Source organism: Centroberyx affinis, unplaced genomic scaffold (genome assembly GCF_046629955.1).
Source record: "Centroberyx affinis isolate AG114_WGS23_722 - 3 ecotype Tasmania unplaced genomic scaffold, CSIRO-AGI_Caff_v1 ptg002724l_1, whole genome shotgun sequence".
NCBI lineage: Eukaryota > Metazoa > Chordata > Actinopteri > Beryciformes > Berycidae > Centroberyx > Centroberyx affinis.
In genome coordinates, this window is record NW_027280892.1 from 293,823 (window position 1) to 316,587 (window position 22,765).

The 22,765-nt window shown below is 40.4% G+C and overlaps 2 protein-coding genes across 3 annotated transcripts in view; one reads left to right on the plus strand and one right to left on the minus strand.

The window, feature by feature from the left end:
* Positions 1-9,684, minus strand: part of atp10d (ATPase phospholipid transporting 10D) — a 46,564-nt gene extending 36,880 nt beyond the window's left edge. The window contains exons 1-2 of the mRNA XM_071535509.1: positions 9,551-9,684; positions 1,243-1,627 (exon numbers count right to left, since the gene is read on the minus strand). Of these exons, the coding sequence (XP_071391610.1) occupies positions 1,243-1,529 (287 nt within the window). The 5' untranslated portion in view covers positions 1,530-1,627; positions 9,551-9,684. The remainder of the gene's footprint in view (positions 1-1,242; positions 1,628-9,550) is intronic.
* Positions 9,685-10,011: 327 nt separating this feature from the next.
* Positions 10,012-22,236, plus strand: commd8 (COMM domain containing 8). 2 transcript variants are annotated; one of them, XM_071535504.1, is made up of 6 exons: positions 10,012-10,103; positions 10,211-10,330; positions 11,966-12,121; positions 15,580-15,732; positions 17,326-17,481; positions 21,702-22,236. In XM_071535504.1, exons 2-6 carry the CDS (start codon positions 10,286-10,288, stop codon positions 21,720-21,722), a joined length of 531 nt encoding a protein of 176 aa, XP_071391605.1. In that variant the 5' UTR covers positions 10,012-10,103; positions 10,211-10,285; the 3' UTR covers positions 21,723-22,236. The 2 variants fall into 2 exon arrangements, with proteins under 2 accessions (XP_071391605.1, XP_071391604.1); XM_071535503.1 differs by lacking the exon at positions 10,012-10,103 and having other exon boundaries at positions 10,206-10,330.
* Positions 22,237-22,765: the final 529 nt, after the last annotated feature.

The window sequence follows — 22,765 nt, forward strand, 5'->3', positions numbered from 1 at the left end:
AAGTTACTGTCAAACTATGTGTATAGCAACCAGAATGATGCAACGCTCCTTGTACACTTTGACCTCTTGCTTTCTCTGTTATAGTGACACTCACAGCTGAGTCTTTTATCTGGTCACGGCCTTATGTTGCCAACACCGGGGCTAAATCTGACCCAAGTGTGAAATCAATTTAAGGCATGCTGGTTTGGCAAGTAAACCCTGGCCATCCATCAAATAATTACACATAAAAAAAAATTACTGATTTCATTAAACCATGCCTAAGCTTAAGGGCAAAAAATCTGTCACAACCACGCAGCTCCACCAAGGTTTATGAATCAAAATGAAACAACAGAATGAAATAACTTGGCTACTCTTGGAGAATAATCGATAAAGCTTTACTGTTAAAAAACAACATGTTTGGGTTGTAATAGCCTTTGTCAGGATTATAGGCTTGCATACTTAGTCAACAATAAGATTCCATGAAAAATGGCCACTGCAGGAACATACACCAGTATTTTAAAAACAAATGACTATCACCTTGTGTAGGAGGCACCATAAGGGTTCAACCCTGTAAAGGGTCAATAAGGTTTTTACTGCCCAACTCAACAAAATGACCATAATATATCTTGATAGGGTTGTTGATCATACCACCCACCCAGCAATCTCGGAACCCATCGTCTATCGGTCTGACGAAGATTAGACTCTGGGGGCGACGGCCAATATTTCGGGGTTTCCGGTGTAGCCAGCGGGTTAGTTGAGACGCGAGAGTCGAACGTTTCTCCACACAATACACAAACATCAATACTTTTTGTAGGTGTTTTAGGTCCAGACGACATTTCGGCTAATCTCTATAAACAGCTGCATATGAGACGTCGTCTCTCAACTCCGACTCCATTCTCGCGTCTCAAGTTGCTAATCGGACTGTAAACAATGACCGGCGCACGGAAGAGGAAGTCTTGGCCCGGATGTCCGCTGGCTACACCGGAAACCCCCAAATATTGGCCGTCGCCCCCAGAGTCTAATCGTCGTCAGACCGATAGACGATTGGTTCCGAGATTGCTCACCCAGTGATTGGTGCCAGGTGATGTCACCTTCTATAGAGTACAACAGGTGGTGATATCACCTGGCACCAAAGATCAGCCAACAGCAGATGGAAATTTCAGTAGTATGCTGTTTACCATTAGATGTTAGGCTTTACACAGATTTCGGTTTGGTGTGTAGTTACTCTTTAATGCTGCTTCAAGGACAGTATAAAAACCACACCTGTGGAACTGCTGGAAGAGGTTCATGGGGATGAAACTCAACAAGCTGTACTTGGTGGTGCGGATGGCATTGCCTTGATAGCCCTTGGAGATGGCTTCGTACTCCTGCTGGCGGGGTCCGTGGCGGGCGACGACCGTCCTTCGCTTCCCGCTAAACCTGTACGGGGAGCTGTGGGGCTCCAGGGAGCTTTTGGCGGGCAGGCCATCAGGGACGGAGTACCAGCCTCCACCCGAGTCTCCTGCTAGCAGCTGCCGACAGCGATGCCGGACCCAGTGGAGCCGCTCCATCTAGCCAAGCAGTGGCTCTGGCTGGGTTCTGAAAGTGGCCAGGCCTCCTCCTTCCTCCTCCTCTGTGGTCCTGGGTCAACTTTCACAACGTCATCATCCTGCACATAGAGAGAAAATGACAATGTAAAGTCTCTCTCTCTACCTAGCTCTTATTTGTCTGCAAGTTTCATCAAGTGAAATATAAGACCAATTTCGCAACTTCAATAAAATATATAGCTGACATTTCGACAAGAGTCTTCCTCAGGGTATTTTCACAGTATGGCACAAATAGGTCAATATATAGGATAGACAACAGGTTCAAATAACTGCCTTCAACATCTTGACCATAGACACACTATAAGGAATGTTAAAAGTGATTTCTGTTTCGCACACAGATACAAATACACACACACACAAATCTCTCTCTATTTATCTCTCTGTTTATTTATTGTCCTAGTACTCACTCTTACATAATCTTACATGATGATATTATGGTCACAGCAATACTCTAAGGCCCTGACCTTTGACATGCTTTGTTTATGGTTGCTTGTAACTTTGGGTGATCTATTGAAGCCTATTCTAATGTTGCATTTAGTATAAGTCACTATGAATAACAACAGGAGCTAAATGCCCAAAATGTAAAAAAAAAACACAAAACAAAGTCTTTCTAACTCCTGACTCCAATGGCCCTGTCTAATTGTCCTTACTACACATATAACACAGTGCATATTCCCACAATGCAACTATACACCAATAAAATTGGCACAGAGATGTAATGTAATAGTTTAGTTAGTTTTTGGGAAAGAAAAGGAGAAGAGCCTTATTATAAAATTACCAATAATCTAATACCAATAATCCCCATTTTAATTAAGATATAGTCTACAATGCATTTTGATTGGGTTTCATTGTCAATACTGTCATTAAATTGACTGAAAACAGAAATGGTTATATGTAAACTTTCAGTTTAAGTCAAGAAGTTAGAAGATTTTCATGTGATGAGAGTAATATCATATGATTTGATTACACTCTATAATGAAAATGTCCAGCATCACTTTGGCCCTATAGACTGTAAGTTGCAGGCCTGGTGTGGACTGAGCTGACCAGATAATGGGAGCCCCTACAACTGCTGCATGGTAGGCTCACTACTCATTGTTTATTGCCTTATTTAACATGCAAGCATTTAGACCACAGGAATGAGGCCTGATACAAGGCAAGGCAATACGCTAACTCAAATTGGCGCCATACCAAGCTCTCTGCTTACAGAGTACAGGCAACCAGCTTCCTCAAACCAGTTTGAGGTCATAAACCGCTTATCCACAAGGGGGCAGCAAAGCCAGTAAGCCTGGAGCCAAGGGCCAGCCACCCTGAGCGGGGTATTTCAAAATGGCTAACGTAGAGTTCTGTCTACTTTTATACACTATCAGTTGCTGCTGTAAGAAAAGTTGAAAAGAAGACGTTATGTGCGTCCTTCAAATAGGTCAAAAATGCAAGATGAGGAACATTATTCTCTCATTTTGCCCATGTGGAACTTTGATGAAGAGAGAGATTCCCGATATTTTTGGATGTCAGCATCGAAATTTGACAACCGCCTCTGATTGGCCATGACCAGAGCCAGTGCAGTCTGGTGTCTGGCTGTCACACTGAGCTACTATGTGACACAGTCAACAAGTCAACAAGCATTGGCATGGCAGCTACTTACAAGTTGGCCAGTATGACGGTTGTTGGTGTGTATTTACAATGGAAATGACTGCTTCTTCATTTGTGGCTGTTTATTTAGCAGCTCTACCTGAAGCGCATGACATTGCAGCATGCGTTAGAGTTGCGTTACAAAACTTGGACTACACATTTTACTATGCAAGAACATATGAAATGCCCCTTGCATTGCCATTTGTGTTGTGTGAATTGCTTGCATAGATTATGTAAAACACCAGCAACTCACAAAACAGACCTTCCTCACCTTCAAGCTTTAAGGCTCAATTATGCTCAACGTTAAATACGTATACGGATACGGACGGAGCCTTCTGTCCGTACTCTGCGTTCATTTCGTCCGCATTTGTGCACGTTTTCTGAAAGCTTACGGATACGGACGAAACGGAGCAGTACCACCACAGTACCACCAGAAATCATGGGGGCAGTGCAGCCAATAGTTCAAGCGAGACCAGCGAGACACGACGAAGACATTTTAAAAAATGGCGGAACTCTTTGAGGAGAGGTTGTGCACAGGGACAGAGACAGGCTGGTTTGTTCACAACAAACATGGCGACGGTGGACAGAAAACCTTTGACTCTCTACTGCCCTCTAGTGGATGTATTGCTTAACATCCATGCCAACGTAAAGGACGCATGGAAGTATGTGGGCAGTGACGGTTACATCGTTTGAAACAGACAGATTTATTTTCGTACGTAAAGGGAGCATAAATGAGCCTTTAGTCATCTTCCATTTGAATAAATGCACCTCTCTTGGCTCCCAAAGAATTCTCTTCAGCCCCCATAACTCATACCTTACGCTGAAGACCACCTTGTCGTCTTCAGCGTCTTCCGCATTCTCAGGTCAACTCCCTCGTGCTCTACCTCCACTGGCTGTCTACTGCTGCTTGTATCAAATTCAAAATCCTGGTGGTGGCGTACAAGGCTGCTGAGGATGGTGCACCCCAATATCTCCAGGTCATGGTCTGACCCTGCACTCTAGTACAAAGTAAAGAGTAGGGAGATCATCCTTCAACCGGATCGAGGACCAGGGTTCAAGCCCCCATCTGTCCTGCTGAAGTGTCCTTGAGCAAGATACTCAATCCCTACCTTGTCCAGGGGCCACTGCACTAGCTGGCTGACCCTGCACCTTAACCAGAGGGAGAAAGGAGAATTTCACCCTTGTGGAATCAATAAAGTATATCAACTCATCACCTCACCCGGCCTTGACTCTTCCCTCTTTTCCCTGTTGGCTCCAAAGTGGTGGAAGGGCATTCCCACTCCAGCAGAGTCACATCTTTAGCTTTTATTGTGAGCTGACAACTGTTCAAGAAAACTGTTTCTATCTGGGAGTTATCTCCTCAGCTCTTAGTTCTCATTTCTTCTTGCATTTTGCTATCGTACATGATCATCCTAATGTTACAGGAATAGTTTGCTACATCAAGTGCTTAGTACATAAAGACTTACGTATTACTCTGGAAGTAAGCTGAGGAGGAGGGAGGATTCATTAGAGATTTGTAAGACTGGGTTATCTGGGTTATATTTCCTTAAGAAAAACTAAGGTCTTCATGTTTGTGACAAGATGCTTTTGGTTCCTTATCATAGTGTTCTCGTTGGTGTTCTCAGTTATGCTCATTTCCTGAAAAGGAAACCAATCAAAAGAGGATGACAACAGACTGGGAAAGATGATAAAAAAAACGGTTCAACTGTTGGATGTAATCTTCAGTCACTAATGTTGCACAATAGGAGAACCATGTCTAAATTTCAGAGTATCCTGGACAACATACAGTAGATCAGTGGTTCCCAACCCAGTCCTCAAGGACCCCCTGTCCTGCAAGTTTTTATTCCATCTTTACTCTTGCACACCTGATCCCAATGGGGCCTACACACTTTCATGCTGCTCTATTCAGGTAGATCTGTCTCTACCAATCAGCATTAAGACCTTAACTGGATCAGGTGCGCAAGAGTAGAGCTGGAACCAATACTTGCAGGAAAAGGGGTCCTTGAGGACTGGGTTGGGAAACACTGCAGTAGATCATCCACTTCACAATGTACTGATTCAACACAAACCTGTTTTCAAATTCAAATGCTCCTTTGTTCCCAATGTAATGAAACTGTCAAATGATCATAATGGATTTGTGCCCCACCTGTCTGCTTACTATAGACATGGATGGTTGTGCATGTACAGTATGTGCTGTTTTGCACTGTGTCTTGCATAGCTTGTGATGTTTCTGTGATAACCAAATTCCTCATACCTGAGGAAGGTCTTCGGAGAACAAATGCATACAACATTTCTGTTTCTATTTAGGCTGGCTCCATTAGTCCCTTTGCACCTGTCTCTAAGACTTTAAGCCAGGTGTGCGGTAGTCTTTCTTCTCTAACAAAGCTTTGCAAACTGTCCCCCAATCTAGACTTAAAACTAGAGGAGACTGTGCTTTTGCTGTCAGGGCCCCAAAACTCTGGGACAGTCTTCCTGTTGAAATTTGTCTTGCAACCTCACTGACTTCTTTTAAATCGCTATTAAAAACTCATTTTATAAGCTTGCTTTTTTGCATTAACTTTTTTCATTTTACTGTTTTTATCTTTTTTGATGTTTGTGTTTCCTCTGTTATGGGGGGTGGGTGGATTATTTTGTATTATTTGTGAAGCACTTTGTAACTCTGTTTTGAAAGGTGCTATATAAATAAAGTCTATTATTATTCTCTGAAATGGACTTCAATTTATCATAAAATCAATGTGGTTGCAAACAAACAAATTCTAAATTATGCAGAGAAATGCAGGAAAAGTAGGCTATACTTTAACTTGACAAGCCTCATTATTTCCCATATTAGCGTCATATTGCATAATCATCTTGTCACTTAAAAATGAACTCTGTTTGCTGACAAGTGCTGCTAGTTGCTAAGGAAGACAAACTTGAGTTTACAGTAACCTCACCACAGCAAGACAGCAACACACAATATCCTTGGAAAATCTATTGCGGGGCTGACCTGTCAAGTGATATTATTGACACTGAACACTGTGGTGAGTACACCGCACCGGCCCCGCCACATGTAGGCCTAATATATGACATGGGCGTTTTGACACAGCCAAATCAAGGAAGGCTAAGAATAGTGGAGGACATGCGGTTAGGGTTAGATTTCTGAGTCTTTGCAATGAAAAATATGAAACTCTTCCAAAAGAATCCAATGTGTCCTCTTCAGGACAGTCAATACACACTCTAGGGGATTTGCTTGGCAACGGGAGTGTAACCCTACCTCGTGTACAGGATTTCATGTAGGAAACACTTCATTGGAATGTGGACTGACCACATATGAAACAGCTACGGCCCAACAGTTGAGCATATGATACAGACTTCTTCTTTTGCTTTCAGTAACCATTCTGAAGTGGGCTTTCTACCAGATTAAAAAACAAGGTGACCTACATTTGGTCAGACTTCAGGGAGAAGAACAACAAACTGGAACAATAGAACAAACAAACTCTATACTCTGAGATGACACCTGACCTAACATTTGCTTGACAAGCCATCTAACATTACATCCATACTGTACCTCATGAGAGAAGCTCAATTACTTAGTGGAGCGAGCCACAGTTGAGTTCTTGGCTAATTGGTAGGCCTGTCTAGTCATCTGTAGCTGGCAACCAAGCTAATGTTTACTCAAGGCATTGTAAATGTGTTGCAATAAATGGTATATTATGCCTCTTGTTGTTTTAAAGTAGGCCTATTATTAGCCTTTGCTGACTCGGTGTAATATACAGTAGCAGAGATGACAGAAATACAGTAAAAAAAACAAAAAAAAAAACATTCAAAAACTAACTACAGTCTACAGAGAGGGAACAAGAGAAAGTGAGAATCTTCCATTTCCCTGCAGATAGATATTGTTTTACTATTTTGCACAGCCAGTCCAAAGTAGGTTAGTTAGGCTAGTCTATAGATGTTTAGTCTGTAGAGGTTTCACTCTCACCACATCATCTCCCCACATTCACTGTAGACAGCTCTAGAATTCAATACTTAATCAACAAGAGAAATCTTCCTATATGGCAGTGGTTCTCAACGTGGGGTCCGGGGACCACCAGGGGTCCTTGAGGGGATTCCAGGGGGTCCCCAGCAAATTGATTGAATTGTTAAACTTCACCGTTATTTCATTTACCAGAAGTTAACACAGTTAGAGAATGTAGATGAATGACTGTTTTGGCCGCAGTTTCACTGTTATCTCTCTACCTACAATACGGATAGTCATGGAAAATGGGGGTCTGTGGCTCTAATGTGGACTGAATTAGGGTCCTTGATATGAAAAAGGTTGAGAATCACTACCATATGGGATATGAGCAGATCTTAACTGGGGGTCCATGACATGAAGTCAAGTCAAGATTATTTATAGCCCTTTATCACAAGCATGTCTCAGAGGACTTTACAGAGAATGTGTCTAGCTAGATCTAAATTATAGGAATTATAGAAATCATATAGGACAAGCATAGCGAAGAACACAAGGTAGGCAAGAGCAGATTTTAGCAAGACAAACAATCTACCTGCTCTACAGCCTAAATCTTTAAGAAGTCAGTCAACTCTAGGGTTGCAAAGGGGTGGAAAATTTCCGGTAAATTTCCGGAAAGTTTCCAGTAAATTTACATGGGAAGTTAAGCTGGGGAATTTTGGAAATATTCCAAATTGGAAACTTTCCATGGGAATTATGGGAATTTATGGGAATTAATGGGAATTTATGGGAATTAACTGGGAATTGAGGGTAATTTAATGGAAAGTTATCATATCCAAGCATAAATATTTGTTTTGTTATAAGCAGACATCCATCCAAAATAATACAATTAAAACAGATTTATTTGTAAGTAGAACTTTATCAAGTGTTAAATATTTTATTGAACAATCAATTCTTTCATTGAAGAACAAAAACATGAATGTTGAGTTAAATATTACTCATCCCCCTGACCCAACCCATTCAAAAATTAACAAAAATGCACAGGAATGCACAGTGCATGTAGGGGGCGTGGTCTCAATAGCCCTGCAGTAAGCAGTGTGCTATGTGTGCATGTGATTGAGGAATAGCATAGATATTCAACTGTACTTGCATGATATCTGGTTGTTTTAGTCAGGATTATGCTAAAATATGTTTTCCCCAACTATATTTAAGTTCCTTATTAAGAGCATACCTTCAATTTAGTAAATTCCTGGTTTATTCCCGTTTATTCCCATAAATTCCCGTTAATTCCCATGGAAAGTTTCCAACTTTGAAAATTCCCGGAATTTTGCAACCCTAGTCAACTCCTCAACTGCTTGCAGGTTCCTAACACAGCGCTGTGAGATGCCTAACCTGTGAGCTGGACAATGGCATGTAGGTGTTATGATACTTATCTTGATAGGAGGTAGCAATTGGAACCGTTGCACAGTATTGTTTGACTTTATGGGCTTGTGCTGATTTATCATTGCTATAATAAAAGCCTCCTGTGAGCCATTTGAAAATAGCGCTTCAGAAGCTGCAGAATCAGATGTCACAACCACACAACAGAATCTGTACGGCTTGGGTCAGGATTACTTAATTATGCTTGCACCATCCTTAATCAAAACAGTTGTTTACACTTGTCATGATATATCAGCCACACACCACGTTGCCAGGCAGAATAGAATGTGTGAGTATACCACGATATCAGACTGAAACATGACAGATTGGGCTGATGGAAATCCTACAGTACTATGAATAAAACTCATTATTAAACATTTTGTGTCTGACATGCCATGACCTACGGAAGAGGAGTAGGACCACATGTGAAAAATGTATGTTAGTTCTGAATTTAAAGTCAGAATTCTGAGTTTGCCATCACATCAGAGTTTAAATCAGGTGCTTCCAGTCATCAGACTGGAAAAGAAGTTGGAGACATGTACAGTACAATGCTTATACTTGTATCAGCCGCGCCTGTTTAACCAACTTATCTGATTAAGTTTTCAAGGTGAAAAGGCATAGCTATAAGGCTTTAGGCCACTTAGGATCTGCTGAGCTGTTTCAATACTCAATAGCCTACGTCTAAGAAAATGTTTAAAACGGAAAGTATGCAAGCATCGACTTGTTTTCTCTACCGCATTACATGACTATGAGTTATTTTATGACTCTGAAACGCCCCTTAAACATGTATCGATGCTGGGGCAACTGAAAATAAAGACTATTGTTTAGGGTAAAATGGGTCATACAGTCACTTATAGGCTATGTGGTGCATAGTCACGACACAGTAGGCCTATGGCATTGTTGTTCGCCTCTACATATTGTTCACCATCACTGCAATGAATGAGATTGGGTCTTTCCCTGGGATAAAGCGTTAAAGACATCAACGTTTCTGATGGAGAAAACTTACCCCGCTGCGTATTTCCATACGTTCGCTGCTTTGCAATGAAATAAAGTAACAGAAATGCAAATCGCGTCGGTCACATCACTGTCTTCGGAGAACTGTTACACTATTACGCAGCTCTTGAGAAACCAACACCCCTTAAACACAAAGCAGGATGTGAAATAGGCTACCGTAGCCGCGATACGACCTGCTCTCCCACATGGAGAGAAGGTTTCGCCAAACTCCATTCAAAAACCTGGCAATTCCACAGATTCTTACTTATCGGCCATAGCACATACCCCGTAGACCACACGTTAAGGCATTTTAAGAATCAATGGGGCTTTCTAGTAAATTCGGCATACAAGCGAACTTTATTTTAATTACATTTCAACTTTAAAATTGGCTCACTGTCGCCTTCCATGCTATATTTTGGTGCAAGAAGGTTGTGGGAACAGCAGGCAAATCAATTCTAAACGTTGACATTTTATTAAAATAAGTGGTGCTTGGTCTGTTGGATGTATGCCGAATCGGAGAGAGCCTCTTAATGGTTCGTAAAACGTCTTAAGTCGTGTTCCACGAGGTAAGTATATTTGTCTCCAACCAAGGTTACGCTAAATTGATGCGTTTTTCAATGGTGCTATGTACACACGAACTGCCCACGGAAAGGTTAATTTCTCAGTTTTACAGAAGGCGACTGGACGCAGGCACGTGACTAACATCAGCTGACCAGGACGCAGCCAAAGGCGGAACCTATTAAAAACAATGGTGGTTTTACTGAGCAGGTTACCTCTTACAGAATGTCCAAAAGTAAGTATCAAGCATGGTGATGCTAATTGTCTTTCTATAGGCTCAGTGTCATTAATTAAATGCTTGTCTGCAGCAAAAATCTGAATCGGGCGATAGACTGATTATTGATGGACTAGCTCTGTTATGTTCCATTCTATCGTATGCAGAAAACGTAAAGCCATTCAAAAATCTGACAATTCAGAGCTGCCTTGCTTGTCGCTAAGCACATACACGTCGTAGAGCATAACTTAAGACCTCGTCTGAATCATTAGGAGCCACTCTGCAATTCGGCATACATACAGTACACTAAGGAGCACTTAAAAATGTTAACTTGAACAATTGGTTCGCTTGTTTTCTTCCACCAGGACGGTACTGAGCAGCGAAAACCAATAAGAAAAACTGAAATTTGATCGAAATAAGTGCTACTTGGTGAATCATATGTATGCCGCGTTAAAGAGTGGTTCATATAGATCCGCGTTAGGTCTTAGGTTTTGTTCTACCATGTGTATACTATTGCCTATAAGCACGGTAACAGTAAAATGGCAGAGTTTTGAATGGAGTTACTCGCCGTACAGGAGAGAACGGCACCTCCTTCTCTAACTTAGCTCAGCAAACGCCCAGGTCTATTTTGTGCATAACATACAGGTCTAGTAAGCTTCATCTAGTGTCAACAGAGTTCCTGCCGTTGCTGTTGATGTTAGTGGTGCACTTATCCTGGTATAATGTAATGGCCCTCAATTATATAACAAAGTGCTCGTTCAATGCTGATATTGAACTTATATTCATCTGTTAAGCTATAGGCTATTGTCACAACAAATGAGAGGATTTGATTACTTATTACAAAATCTTAACAAATGTTTACTAGGGTTTAACCTACTGTATATGGGGTTTTGAAGACCCATACAAATATCAATATTTAATAATAATAGTCGATATTTTGTCTTTGAAAGCCAAAAAAATCCAAAATTACAAGTATTAAGTGTTTTGCACATAAGGTTATTCTTGCCAAGGTGGACAAGCCTCTGAAACAACATTTTCAATAAATAAATCAATAAATTAAATAATAAATACAGTATGTAATAGGGCTGGGCGATAATTCAATATTATAGTTTATCGTCTTTCAGTGGAATCATATCGTGATGATATGAAGATATTTTAATATTGTGACACACATTTCTGCTGTCTAAATTGATGATGACATGCAAATTTTACTTAAAAACTCTGATAAAATGAGGTATGGTAGGAATATTATTTGAATATTTCAGTTTTGTTTGACATCACACCTAACATCACCATTCGGTTCAATGAGATGAACATTCATTTGATTATTTAATGTGATTTTGCATACATGAACCATATTGTGATATATATTGATATCGGGAAAAATCCTTATGATTATCATGATATTGATTTCAACCATATCGCCCAGCCCTAGTATGTAATCAATCAAACTGCATCATATCCATTGGACCAGATCTGATTTTTAATAAAAGTCCAATATCAGCCTCATACATTAGTTTGCTGATACATTGGTGTAGCCCTAGTCTATTTAATTATTTCACCCCCCTTAACTTTTAATAGGAGACCATCGGTTAAACTGTCATCGATTGTTGTTGATCATATGATTTGATCAGTATGTTCACCCCCCCCTTGTAGCTGTGTCACAGGGTGGTGGATGGGGTGTGCGGGCGGGAGCCTCCGTGTAGGGCGGACTACAGCGCCACCTGGAGCCTGGAGGAGTGGCTGGAGCTGCTGGACTCCCTGTCCGCCCTCTTCCGGCTGGCCGTGGGCAACAACAGCTCTGACGAAGAGGTGAGAGGGCAAAAAAAAGCGGAATCCCATCCCCACTCATTCGGGCCTGTTAGATAGTGAAGTTCTGTTGCCTCTCTGCTGCCATTTTGGGCCACCGATGTGTGGGAAATCGCCTAGTTCTGCTTTAAATGAAGGAGGGATTTTCTACCAAATGGCTGGCTCTCACACGTCTCCTATAGGGAAGTCTTGAGAGAAACAAAGAGTGTGTGTGTGTGTGTGTTTCCTCTGTCATGTGGTGTGAATTACATGACAGCAGACATCAAGTTCCTCATTCCTCTCCTCTCCTTATTTTCACTCAAATAGTTCAGTCAGTTATATCAAAGAATCCATTATCTGCTTTCACCGCCAGCCACTGCAGGGACTCATAATGTAATAACTTTGCTTTGCTCACATGGAGGCCATATAGGATTCATGTCAGGGAAAGGCATTTGGGGCCCAAACCCGAAAAACTAATATTTTCCGCCTTGTTGAGAAGGTCAAAGGTCACCATTGCGTCATAACTAGTATAAGCTAAAAGTATAAGGTCATATGAACAAGACTGAACAACCAATAATAATTATTGCGTAATAAGAGGTGACCGCCTTCTTCTAGAAGACGACAAGTTATTATTTTGTCAAGGCCACTTGGTCAATGGTATCTATGACAGTGGTTCTCAACGTGGGGTCCGGGGACCACCAGGGGGCCTTGAGGGGGTTCCAGGGGGTCCCCAGAAAATGTATCAATTGTTACATTTCAGCATTACTTCATTTACAGGGAGTTTACAGAATTAGAGAATGTAGAAGAATGATTGTTTTGATCATAGTTTGACTGTTATCTCTCTGCCTACAATACGTAAATATGGCATGGAATTCTGGACAAAATCATATCTGACAATAAAAGTATGCTCAGATTTGGGTCTGAGAGACAAAATCTCATCAAATGGGGGTCCGTGGCTCTAATGTGTGCAAAATTAGGGTCCTTGATACGAAAAAGGTTGAGAACTGATCTATGAGATATGGGCATTTGCACATTCCAAGCTCACAGTTCTGTGAGAAAGACACAAGATTAGAGCTGCAACTGCAACTAATCGATTAATCGATTAATCGATTAGTTGTCAACTATTAAATTAATCGGCAACTATTTTGATAATCATTAATCGGTAAGAAAAAAAAGTCAAAATTCTCTGATTCCAGCTTCTTAAATGTGAATATTTTCTGGTTTCTTTCCTCCTCTATGACAGTAAACTGAATATCTTTGGGTTGTGGACAAAACAAGACATTTGAGGACGTCATCTTGGGCTTTGGGAAACACTGATCCACATTTTTCACCATTTTCTGACATTTTATAGACCAAACAACTAATCGATTAATCGAGAAAATAATCGACAGATTAATCGACAATGAAAGTAATCGTTAGTTGCAGCCCTACACAAGATGTTACTTTTAGAGTTTAATCTTATAATGGTGCAGCAGATTCAGTATTCTTGTTTTATGCACTTAAAGTGTAAATATGGGTCAAAGGTTACATATTAAGTGAGCGTATAGGAATGTTGCTTAGCATAGGTACTTCCCCATTTCTTCCTCAACACATTCCAATCTAAGACTACACAAGCTGATTTCACTGATTAGTTCCTCCTCTCTGGTTGAAGGTGTGTTCATCAGTGAAATCACCTGCTGTAGTCTTTGGTTGGAATGAAAACCTGCAGACTCTCGGTCCTACATGGCACATGGTTGCCCATCCCTGATGGATGCCATACTGTGTGTGGGAAACCATACCTGGAACAGCAAAGCAGGTGTAAACAATGGCAAACTCAACTGGTCTTTGGGCAAAAAATAAATAAAATGAAAATGTATACCAAATTATCCTATAATATTGTTGAGTGATGAGCAGAGCTGGAGGCCATTTTACCCAAGAAGGTCCAAACCAAAGGCTGCAGCAACTGGACTGAAGGGAACATCATGATGTTGATCCATACCATTAGCTAATGTTAGCAGTTAACTGCTTCATGTTGTTAATGTTATATTTATCTATTCTCTTCTTCTCATTAATTCCCTACATTAACAGCCAACAGTGTTTAATTGTGCAAGCTGTAGGCGACAATTAGTTTTAACTATAATTTTTAACTAGCTTAAGTCAACTAACACTAACGATAGCTAGCAGACAGCTAACATAAACAATTTGACTGTCAAAGATGCACCACTTAGGATATTAAGCATAGTGTTAGCAAATTACTAATGCTAAAAATCAAAACTGTAGTGCTGTCAGTTGGTAATAATCTGGTTTAGATATAAATTTCACATTAACAACGTAAAGTAGTTGACTTCTAACATTAGCTAATGTTGTGCATCAACGTCATGGATCATCATGGATGTTTGATTTGGACCTTCTCCATCTCTACTCATCTCTGTACAGTATCAGAGGCTAATTTTGGTATATATTTAAATTTTTTAGTCCAAAGACCAGATGAGTTTGCCTCTGTTTCCACCTGCTTTGCTGTCTTCCCTTTTTTCCACCCATAAGATGTAAATCAAATATGGCCACAGTAATAAACCAAATAATGTAATGAAAATGAAACTAAAAACTCATAATGTAATAATGAACTCGACAAATGACATAACACCCTTTTGCAGTGTCATAAGTTATAATGTTTTATGTAGGTTATAAATTATGAACTAAGTTGCAATTTTGTGACAAATAATAACTTAATAGGTACCTTTTTAATGGCCTGTAAAAGCTTTGCATCAAATATGGCAACTTACTACATTGGCCACCAAAAGGTTATTACGTCATGTGTCTGCATCAAGGTTATTATCATATGAACTAGGTGTGAAAAAACATTTTCGTTAACTGAAATAAAAATAAAAACGAGGCTTTACAAAAAAACGATAACTAACTGAAACTGTATTGTGTGTTTACAAAACTAACTAAAATAAACTAAAATTATAGAGAAAATGTCTTTAGTTTTCGTCTTTGTCAATTTATTTCATACATAAGCCTAGTATTTCGAATTTTTGAATCTCACCCCTGACAAATACCCCATATTACAATATTACAAAAAAAAGGACTAAAACTAACACTGAAACTAATAAAAACTAAACTAAGACTAAGCATTTTCAAAAAATAAAAACTAAACTAAACTAGCAAACCCGCTTTAGAAACGAATTAAAACTAAACCGAAATTGAAAACAAAAAGTCCAAACGAAATAAAAATAAAAACTAATGAAAAATGCGAAACTATAATAACCTCGGTCGGCATCACAAGTTTTTAATGTCATTTTCTTTATTACATTATGCACTTTCATGACTAGTTATGAGTTGCGGGATGACACAAACATCTTCCACTGATATCCATTCATACGAACCTCTGTGATGCAGCAGCAGACGTAGAGTAGGTGAATGTAGGGTGCCAGGGAATGGGTGCTCACGGGTCAGGGTGTCACCGTCTCCTCCCTGCTGTCCCGGCCTGTTCCGTGGGGCAGGTGCTGGCGGGCCTGTCGGACGCGGGCGGCGGCTACGGGGAGGCCGTGCTGAGCGTGCTGAGGGCCAGACGGGACGAGATCCACCAAGCTCTCGTGGAGAGAACCAACTCCATCTCCAGCGCTACTCTGCAAGACTTCGACTGGCAGCTTAAGGTGACGTATCACTTTGTTTATTTATATCTTTATATCTTAAGTCAGTGGTTCTCAACATGGGGTCCGGGGACCACCAGGAGTCCTTGAGGGGGTTCCAGGGGGTCCCCAGCAAATTGACAAATTATTCAACTTCACCATTATTTAATTTACAAGAAGTTAACACAATTAGAGAATGTAAAAGAATGACTATTTTGATCATAGTTTCACTGTTATGTCTCTACCTACAATACAGATAGTCTTGGGATTCTGGACAAAATCAAAAATATTCTCAGATTTGGATCTGAGAGACAAAATCTGATCAAATGGGGGTCCGTGGCTCTAATGTGGACTAAATTAGGGTCCTTGGTATCAAAAAGGTTGAGAATCACTGTCTTACGTGAGACGTTGATATTTGAGTCTGTTGTGTTCTTAGCTCGTTTTCTTAGGTAACCTGGTTTACCGTTGTCACATGTAAACACCATAACTAGGTTAGAAAAACCCAGTAAGCTCATATTCTGGTTATGAGAAACCTTGTTATGATGCATGGCTTATCCTGTATTAAACTTGTTACTGTGGCATGGAAATATCTGCTTTCATTTTTGGTTTTCAGCATCTGTCAAACAAAATTCACACACCATTATTGGTACATTGTAATGGGAAAACAATGGAAAAACATGGCGGAGAGCAGTACTTACTGTTGGGGTCATCATTACTTTAGGGATTATTACATCATAGGGCTGGGTGATATGGTTGAAATCAATATCATGATAATCATAAGGATTTTTCTCGATATCAATATATATCACGATATGGTTCATGTATGCAAAATCACGTTAAATAATCAAATGAATATTCATCTCATTGAACTGAATGGTGATGTTAGGTGTGATGTCACACAAAACAGAAATATTCAAATAATATTCCTACCATACATCATTTTATGAGTTTTTAAGTAAAATTTGCTTGTCATCATCAATTCAGACAGCAGAAATGTATGTCACGATATCAAAATATCTTCATATTATCACGATATGATTCCACTGAAAGACGATAAATGATAATATTGAATTATCGCCCAGCCCTATTACATCATTACTACTGCTCTAGCCAATAGGCGCCAAATTCCATTCAAAAGTCTGGTAATTTAAGCTTTTTCTGGTTCGTGGCAAACATACATAGCTGGTAGAAGATGACACAGAACTTGCTACACACATCCAGCCATCCTTACAAATGGCACTGATTGGCCTAATGAGGGTCTTATACTAATTAGAGGTAAAAATTTTAAACTCATACGTACCCTCTCAGACACCACTGGTCTGATTTTGATTACACTGGGAAGGATGATGCATTTTGTGCTGTTTAAAAATATTACACTGATTGACCTGATGGAGGCGCTATAAATACAGATCAAAATTCCAAACTGAAAAGCCATAACTGCTAGCTGACTAAAATTGAAAATGTCACAGTATACCTAGGCATTGTGGAATAATGCTACCCAAGGGCAGTTGCTACAACTCTGGTATGTCCGGTATGTCCTAAATTGAACTGTTTTCTTTCCCTTCCCTATTCTATTTCTTCCTCTTGCTGTCTCTGTTTCCCCTCCTCTCTCTCCAGTTAGCCCTGTCCAGCGATAAGATCTCGTCTCTGCAGACTCCTCTGCTGAGTCTCAGTCTGGATGTGAGGGAGAACGGAGCCCTCCGGCCCATCGTCATGGAGATGAACAGAGAGGAGTTGCACACACTCATCAGCTCACTAGAAGCCGCCAATAAGGTAGACACACACTAAATACTGTGTGCGTTCTTGTGCTTTTATCTCTGTGAGAACAAATTAGAGTTTTAGACCTTTTGGAGTGACGACATTTTGGCCGGTCGTCACTTCTTCCAGAGGCTAGTTTATGATAAGGACTTTGATTTAGGACTGAAATGAACATTGTCATATCTACTCACCCTCATGTCGAAACACCAGTGAAGTTTCTATGTCCACATAACTTACAGCGAGTTAGATAGCCCTGCTCCGTATCAGCCTTCTCCAAAACATCTAAAGTGGCCGGGAACTGGTTCTTAAGAGTTCCAAAAAGGCCCATAAACTTGCTCCAAAATGACTCCAAATGCAGCATAATCTAAGTGTAAGCCAAACAATTGCACTGTGAGTTCAACAGTTCAATATTTACCTCCTTATCTCCTAGATTTGGCGCACTTGTTCTACACATTGCCAACAGTCACTGCACCGCAGCAAGCAGATCCAGCCTATAAATGCTGTCAGAAATATTGTAATTACAGGTAGAGCGCACTGACAAGACCCACTAAACTGATAAATACAAATGGGAAAGTCAAATGTTACATCATATCCAAGCAGCCAAGGTGTGACATTCTCACTCTTTGTTTAACTTTCAGGTGTCCTGCATATACAACAACTTTTATCCAATAAACGTATTCAAATATCAGTTACCTAACTGACGATTATCTTCATTCTGCCGTTGCAGAACAATAAAGCTTTGTACCACTAGTCACCAAAAAAAAGCTACTTTTGTTTCAGGGTCCATTTTGTTAGTTCTGACTAAAAAGTATTTGCGACTGTAAAACTCAGACGTACGAGTTTACGAGGAGCACATGAAGGCAACAAGACTCTTCCTCCAGATCGCTGTAGGGCGACCAGAGCTCCATGAGTGAGGAGAATCAAGTAGATAATGAAGTAAATATTGGACAATCATTTGACTACAGAACACTTGGATTATGTTTGAAGTAGTAGAACATAATAGAAGAGACACCTGCCACCTGGTCATGCTTGCACATTCATCGGATAGCGCTTTATTTTCCGGGTCCACAAGTTCCTAATAGTTTCCTGGAAAGGAACTGTTCATTTCTGAAGTTTCCTGAACCATGAAATTATGGGGAACATAGAGGAAGAGTTTAATGGTTGGTAAGTCCCTGGTCATTTCTTTTTGGGAGTATCCAAGAAAGAACTATGAAATGATGTAGTGGTTATATCAAAAATGGAAGTGGTCAGTTTGGAGGAGTTGATAAGGAACTGTAAATATCTAAAAGAGTTTCCAGTAAACAACTGCAAAGCTATAAACAATTTATTGGAAAAATAAGAGACAGAGGTCGATTTAGTAAGTCATTTATATAATGATGTATAGGAAATTAGAAGAAAAAGTTGTTTTTGGTGCCAACTCCACCACTGAACTCTTCCTCTATTTTCCCTATGTTTAGTACATAATGTAATGGTTCTTTCCAGGAAACTGCCTAAGAAATGAACAGTTCCTTTCTAGGAAATTATTAGGAAATCGCAGACCTGGAAAATGAAGCATTACCATTCATCAAGACAGAGCAGCAGAAAGAATAGATGGAGAGGGTATCTATCTTGATGAAACCCCGGGTCAAAGGTCATGGCAGAATATTGGGAAACCAAACAGAGAAAGCTATAGCTTCGTTTTCCTGTTATAAGCCTTTATTTTTCACCTAAAAAAAGATTCAGTTTGTGAATGTTTATTTCAGGGTTTTTTTTTAGAATGTTTGTGCTCATTCTCCCATCAGAAGGCTATTGCTTTATACCATGATGATGCTGCCACCTAGTGGTTTTGCCGTGTGATGAATGTACAAGCATGAGCAGGCATCAGTGTCTCTTCTACTGTGTTCTGTTACCTTCTGAAAAATATTAACATTTTTAAAATAAACGCCAATGTTCCCCTCTAAAGGTAGAATTAGGAGTAGGTTTAGATTAGGGTAAGCATTTAAATTAGTTCAGGATTAGGATTTGGGGTTAGGGTTAGGGTTAGGGGTTAGGGAATGAATGTAATCAGTGGAAGGTCCTCATAACTATAGTAAGACAAATGTGTGTGTGTGTGTGTGTGTGTTCTCGGCGTCCTTGAGGCTTGTGTTTCGGGTGACATTGAAAGCTTCTTCTTGGCAGCACCGGCACTAGTGATGAGTGCCGAGTTCTGCTCTCCTGTAATTAATTGGACCCTCATTTCCAGCTCTGTCAGAGGACCCAGTGTTCGTCTATTGCTAATGGCCATTCACATACATGAAAAGAGAATGCGTTCAACACTCCCAAGGCTGAGAGTGATGCTTTTATTCTCTCACTATGGCAGAATTCACCCCTACTGTTAAAAGACGATACTGACGTTTTGGGAGTCTGGCTGATTGGTCAGCTTACCCAATATTATGATGAGAGGATTGGCATTAAAATCATCTCTGTGTCTCTGGTAGATAGAACACATTAGTATACAGCATGTTAAAGGAATAGTTAGTCCAAAAATGAAAATTCTGTCATCATCTCCTCCCCCTCATGCCAGTTGAAACACAGGTGAAGTTTGTCCATATAACACACAGGGAGGCTGCAGCACAACTCCATAGCAGCCTTCTCCAAAACAACTGAAGTCAGTGGGGACCAGTTCTTCAGAGTTCCAAAAAGACCTACAGTATATTTACACCATCATTTAGTGCAAATCTTAACTACAGCTGATTGATTTGCAACAAATAATGGTGTATAGGTCTTTCTATTCACAGTGTGATTGTTTGGCTGTTTTTGTTTTGGAACTCTAAAGAACTGGTCCCCATTGACTTCAGTTGTTTTGGAGAAGGCTGCTACCAAGTTGTGCTGGCAACCTCCCTGTGTGTTATATGGACTAACAAATTTCACCTGTGTTTCATTTGGCATGAGGGTGAGTAGATGATGACAGAATTTTCATTTTTGGCTGAAGTATTCCTTTAAGTAGCTGTAGGCAACTAGCATTACCCTAAAATGAGAACTTGTAGCCGCTCTAAGGCTGGATGGTTAGTTAATTTTAATGACACTCGTCTAAGCCTGCCAGGCTTGTTTAGGGCAAGGGCGTAGGAAGCAGGGGTGACACAGAGGACACGTCCCCTCCAATATTGAAGTGGACTAAATTGTCCCCCCCGTAACAAAATGAAAACTGTATTGCTTGAATCAACTCAGAGGCCGGGACTTTGACTGTGAAGTAGCTTTCGCCACAGGCAAAGTAAGAGCGCTGCCTTCTTCCTTTCTGGGGTCTAGTCGGTGCCAGTGGTCTTCCACCTCCACGACATGTAATGAAATGATAGAACAAGAGCTATTAAAGGAATAGTTCACCCAAAAATGAAAATTCTGTCATCATCTCCTCCCCCTCATGCCAGTTGAAACACAGGTGAAGTTTGTCCATATAACACACAGGGAGGCTGCCAGCACAACTCCATAGCAGCCTTCTCCAAAACAACTGAAGTCAGTGGGGACCAGTTCTTCAGAGTTCCAAAAAGACCTACAGTATATTTACACCATCATTTAGTGCAAATCTTAACTACTCACAGTGTGATTGTTTGGCTGTTTTTGTTTTGGAACTCTAAAGAACAGGTCCCCATTGACTTCAGTTGTTTTGGAGAAGGCTGCTACCAAGCTGTGCTGGCAACCTCCCTGTGTGTTATATGGACTAACAAATTTCACCTGTGTTTCATTTGGCATGAGGGTGAGTAGATGATGACAGAATTTTCATTTTTGGGTGAACTATTCCTTTAATGCAGGACATAGACAGTCTCCTCCTCACCCCCCAGTGAAACCAGAGATGGGCAGAGAGAGGTGGAGAGGATGCAAGGCATCTGGTGAAATAGTGCAAGCTGTTCTCCAAGACATTCTAATGGAATTATGGAAGTAGAATGCAATTTCAAGACACGCACAAAAGAAGGGCTTCTTCCATCTATTTAAGTTTATATCATACTACCATGATTCGAATGCACTTAAGCAGAATAGGAGGAGGGCCCTTCCCTTCATGATCTGATTGGATCGGATTTCCAGTATATACGATCCAATTCAAAAGTAATGGTATAGGCCTTTGAAAACCCATATCAGTTGAACCCTACTGGAAACGTTAGCAGCATTTTGAAAATTTGAAACATCTGCGAAGTTCTGATTATCCTCAGTGAATCAGCCAAATCAAATCAAACTACCAGACCACTGCTGATGCCAATGGTGTGTATGTGTTTGTGTCTTGCCAGGTGGTGCTGCAGTTGAAATGACAAGCAGATCGTGGAATGCTGATGCCATTTAGGCCCAAGACGAGAAAGAGGATGGCTATCGTGTCATCGGTGTAAACCAGATGCTATACAAATCATGCCATCATGTGTGTGGTTGGGAAGGAGGAAATTCCAGCAACACTCGCAGTACTGAAAACAAATATTTCTCAGTAAAACCAACGCATTTCGGCAAGTGGCCTTCATCAGAGTTTGTAAAGCAATTCATCTAAACTCCTATATGAATACATAAAACCAATACTCTAAAACCAATTGACTGGAACTTCCTCTTCCCCACTGTTACCTGCCCAGTTGTACTTTTTCAACTTCATGTGTCTGGTTGACAGATGCAGTGGATATTGTGTGCAGAATAAAAAACATTTCTATTGTGAGGTTATATCACTTTTGATGATAAACTCATAACTTTGTGTGAAGAGAATTCCTGTCCTTTTAACTCTTGAACACTCACTTTGTGGTTTTCCTAATGCACTGTGTTGTATAATAAACATGCTGAAATTAATTCTGATTCTACTGAGTTGAACTCATGTTGAAGTGTTTCCCTCCCTTTGGATGTGTGTTACCATGACACACCATCGACTACAGTGTTTTACTCTTCTATTCCTCATGGTGGGGTGATAGGAAGTCACTTTTTCCCCAGTTTCATCACATCTGGCTCAGTATGACTAGTATGGCAGAGCAACAACAACACATTAATGTTTTAATGAGTTACGTAACAGAGAAAGGCTGCGTTAAATAATTTCTTACCTGTTTCGCATTGGGTTTTAAAAGTACTATTTGGGCCTGGGAAAGTGAATGTGAGGTTTCATCACACAAGCTCTCTGAACCATTCAGTTGGAGTGCAAAGGAGCGCTACTTTTGGCTGGTTAGATAGAAACTGGTAGTCAGGCCAAAAACTGGACGCTGCCAAAAATGGATGGCTGGATGGAATGCTAAATATGAGAATGCCCTCCCCCTTCCCACTACACAAAACTTTTAAATAAACACATAATATCAAATATTTTGTCTGCCTCTCTAATACTGCATTCATG

What these genes read in the sequence shown, in the direction of transcription:
- commd8 (XM_071535504.1), top strand. Translation starts at nt 10,286, where the DNA reads ATGGTGGTTTTACTGAGCAGGTTACCTCTTACAGAATGTCCAAAA. An exon ending in ACTTCGACTGGCAGCTTAAG is followed by an intron (nt 15,733 to 17,325) that starts GTGACGTATCAC and finishes CTCTCTCTCCAG; the next exon opens with TTAGCCCTGTCCAGCGATAA. An exon ending in CACTAGAAGCCGCCAATAAG is followed by an intron (nt 17,482 to 21,701) that starts GTAGACACACAC and finishes GTGTCTTGCCAG; the next exon opens with GTGGTGCTGCAGTTGAAATG.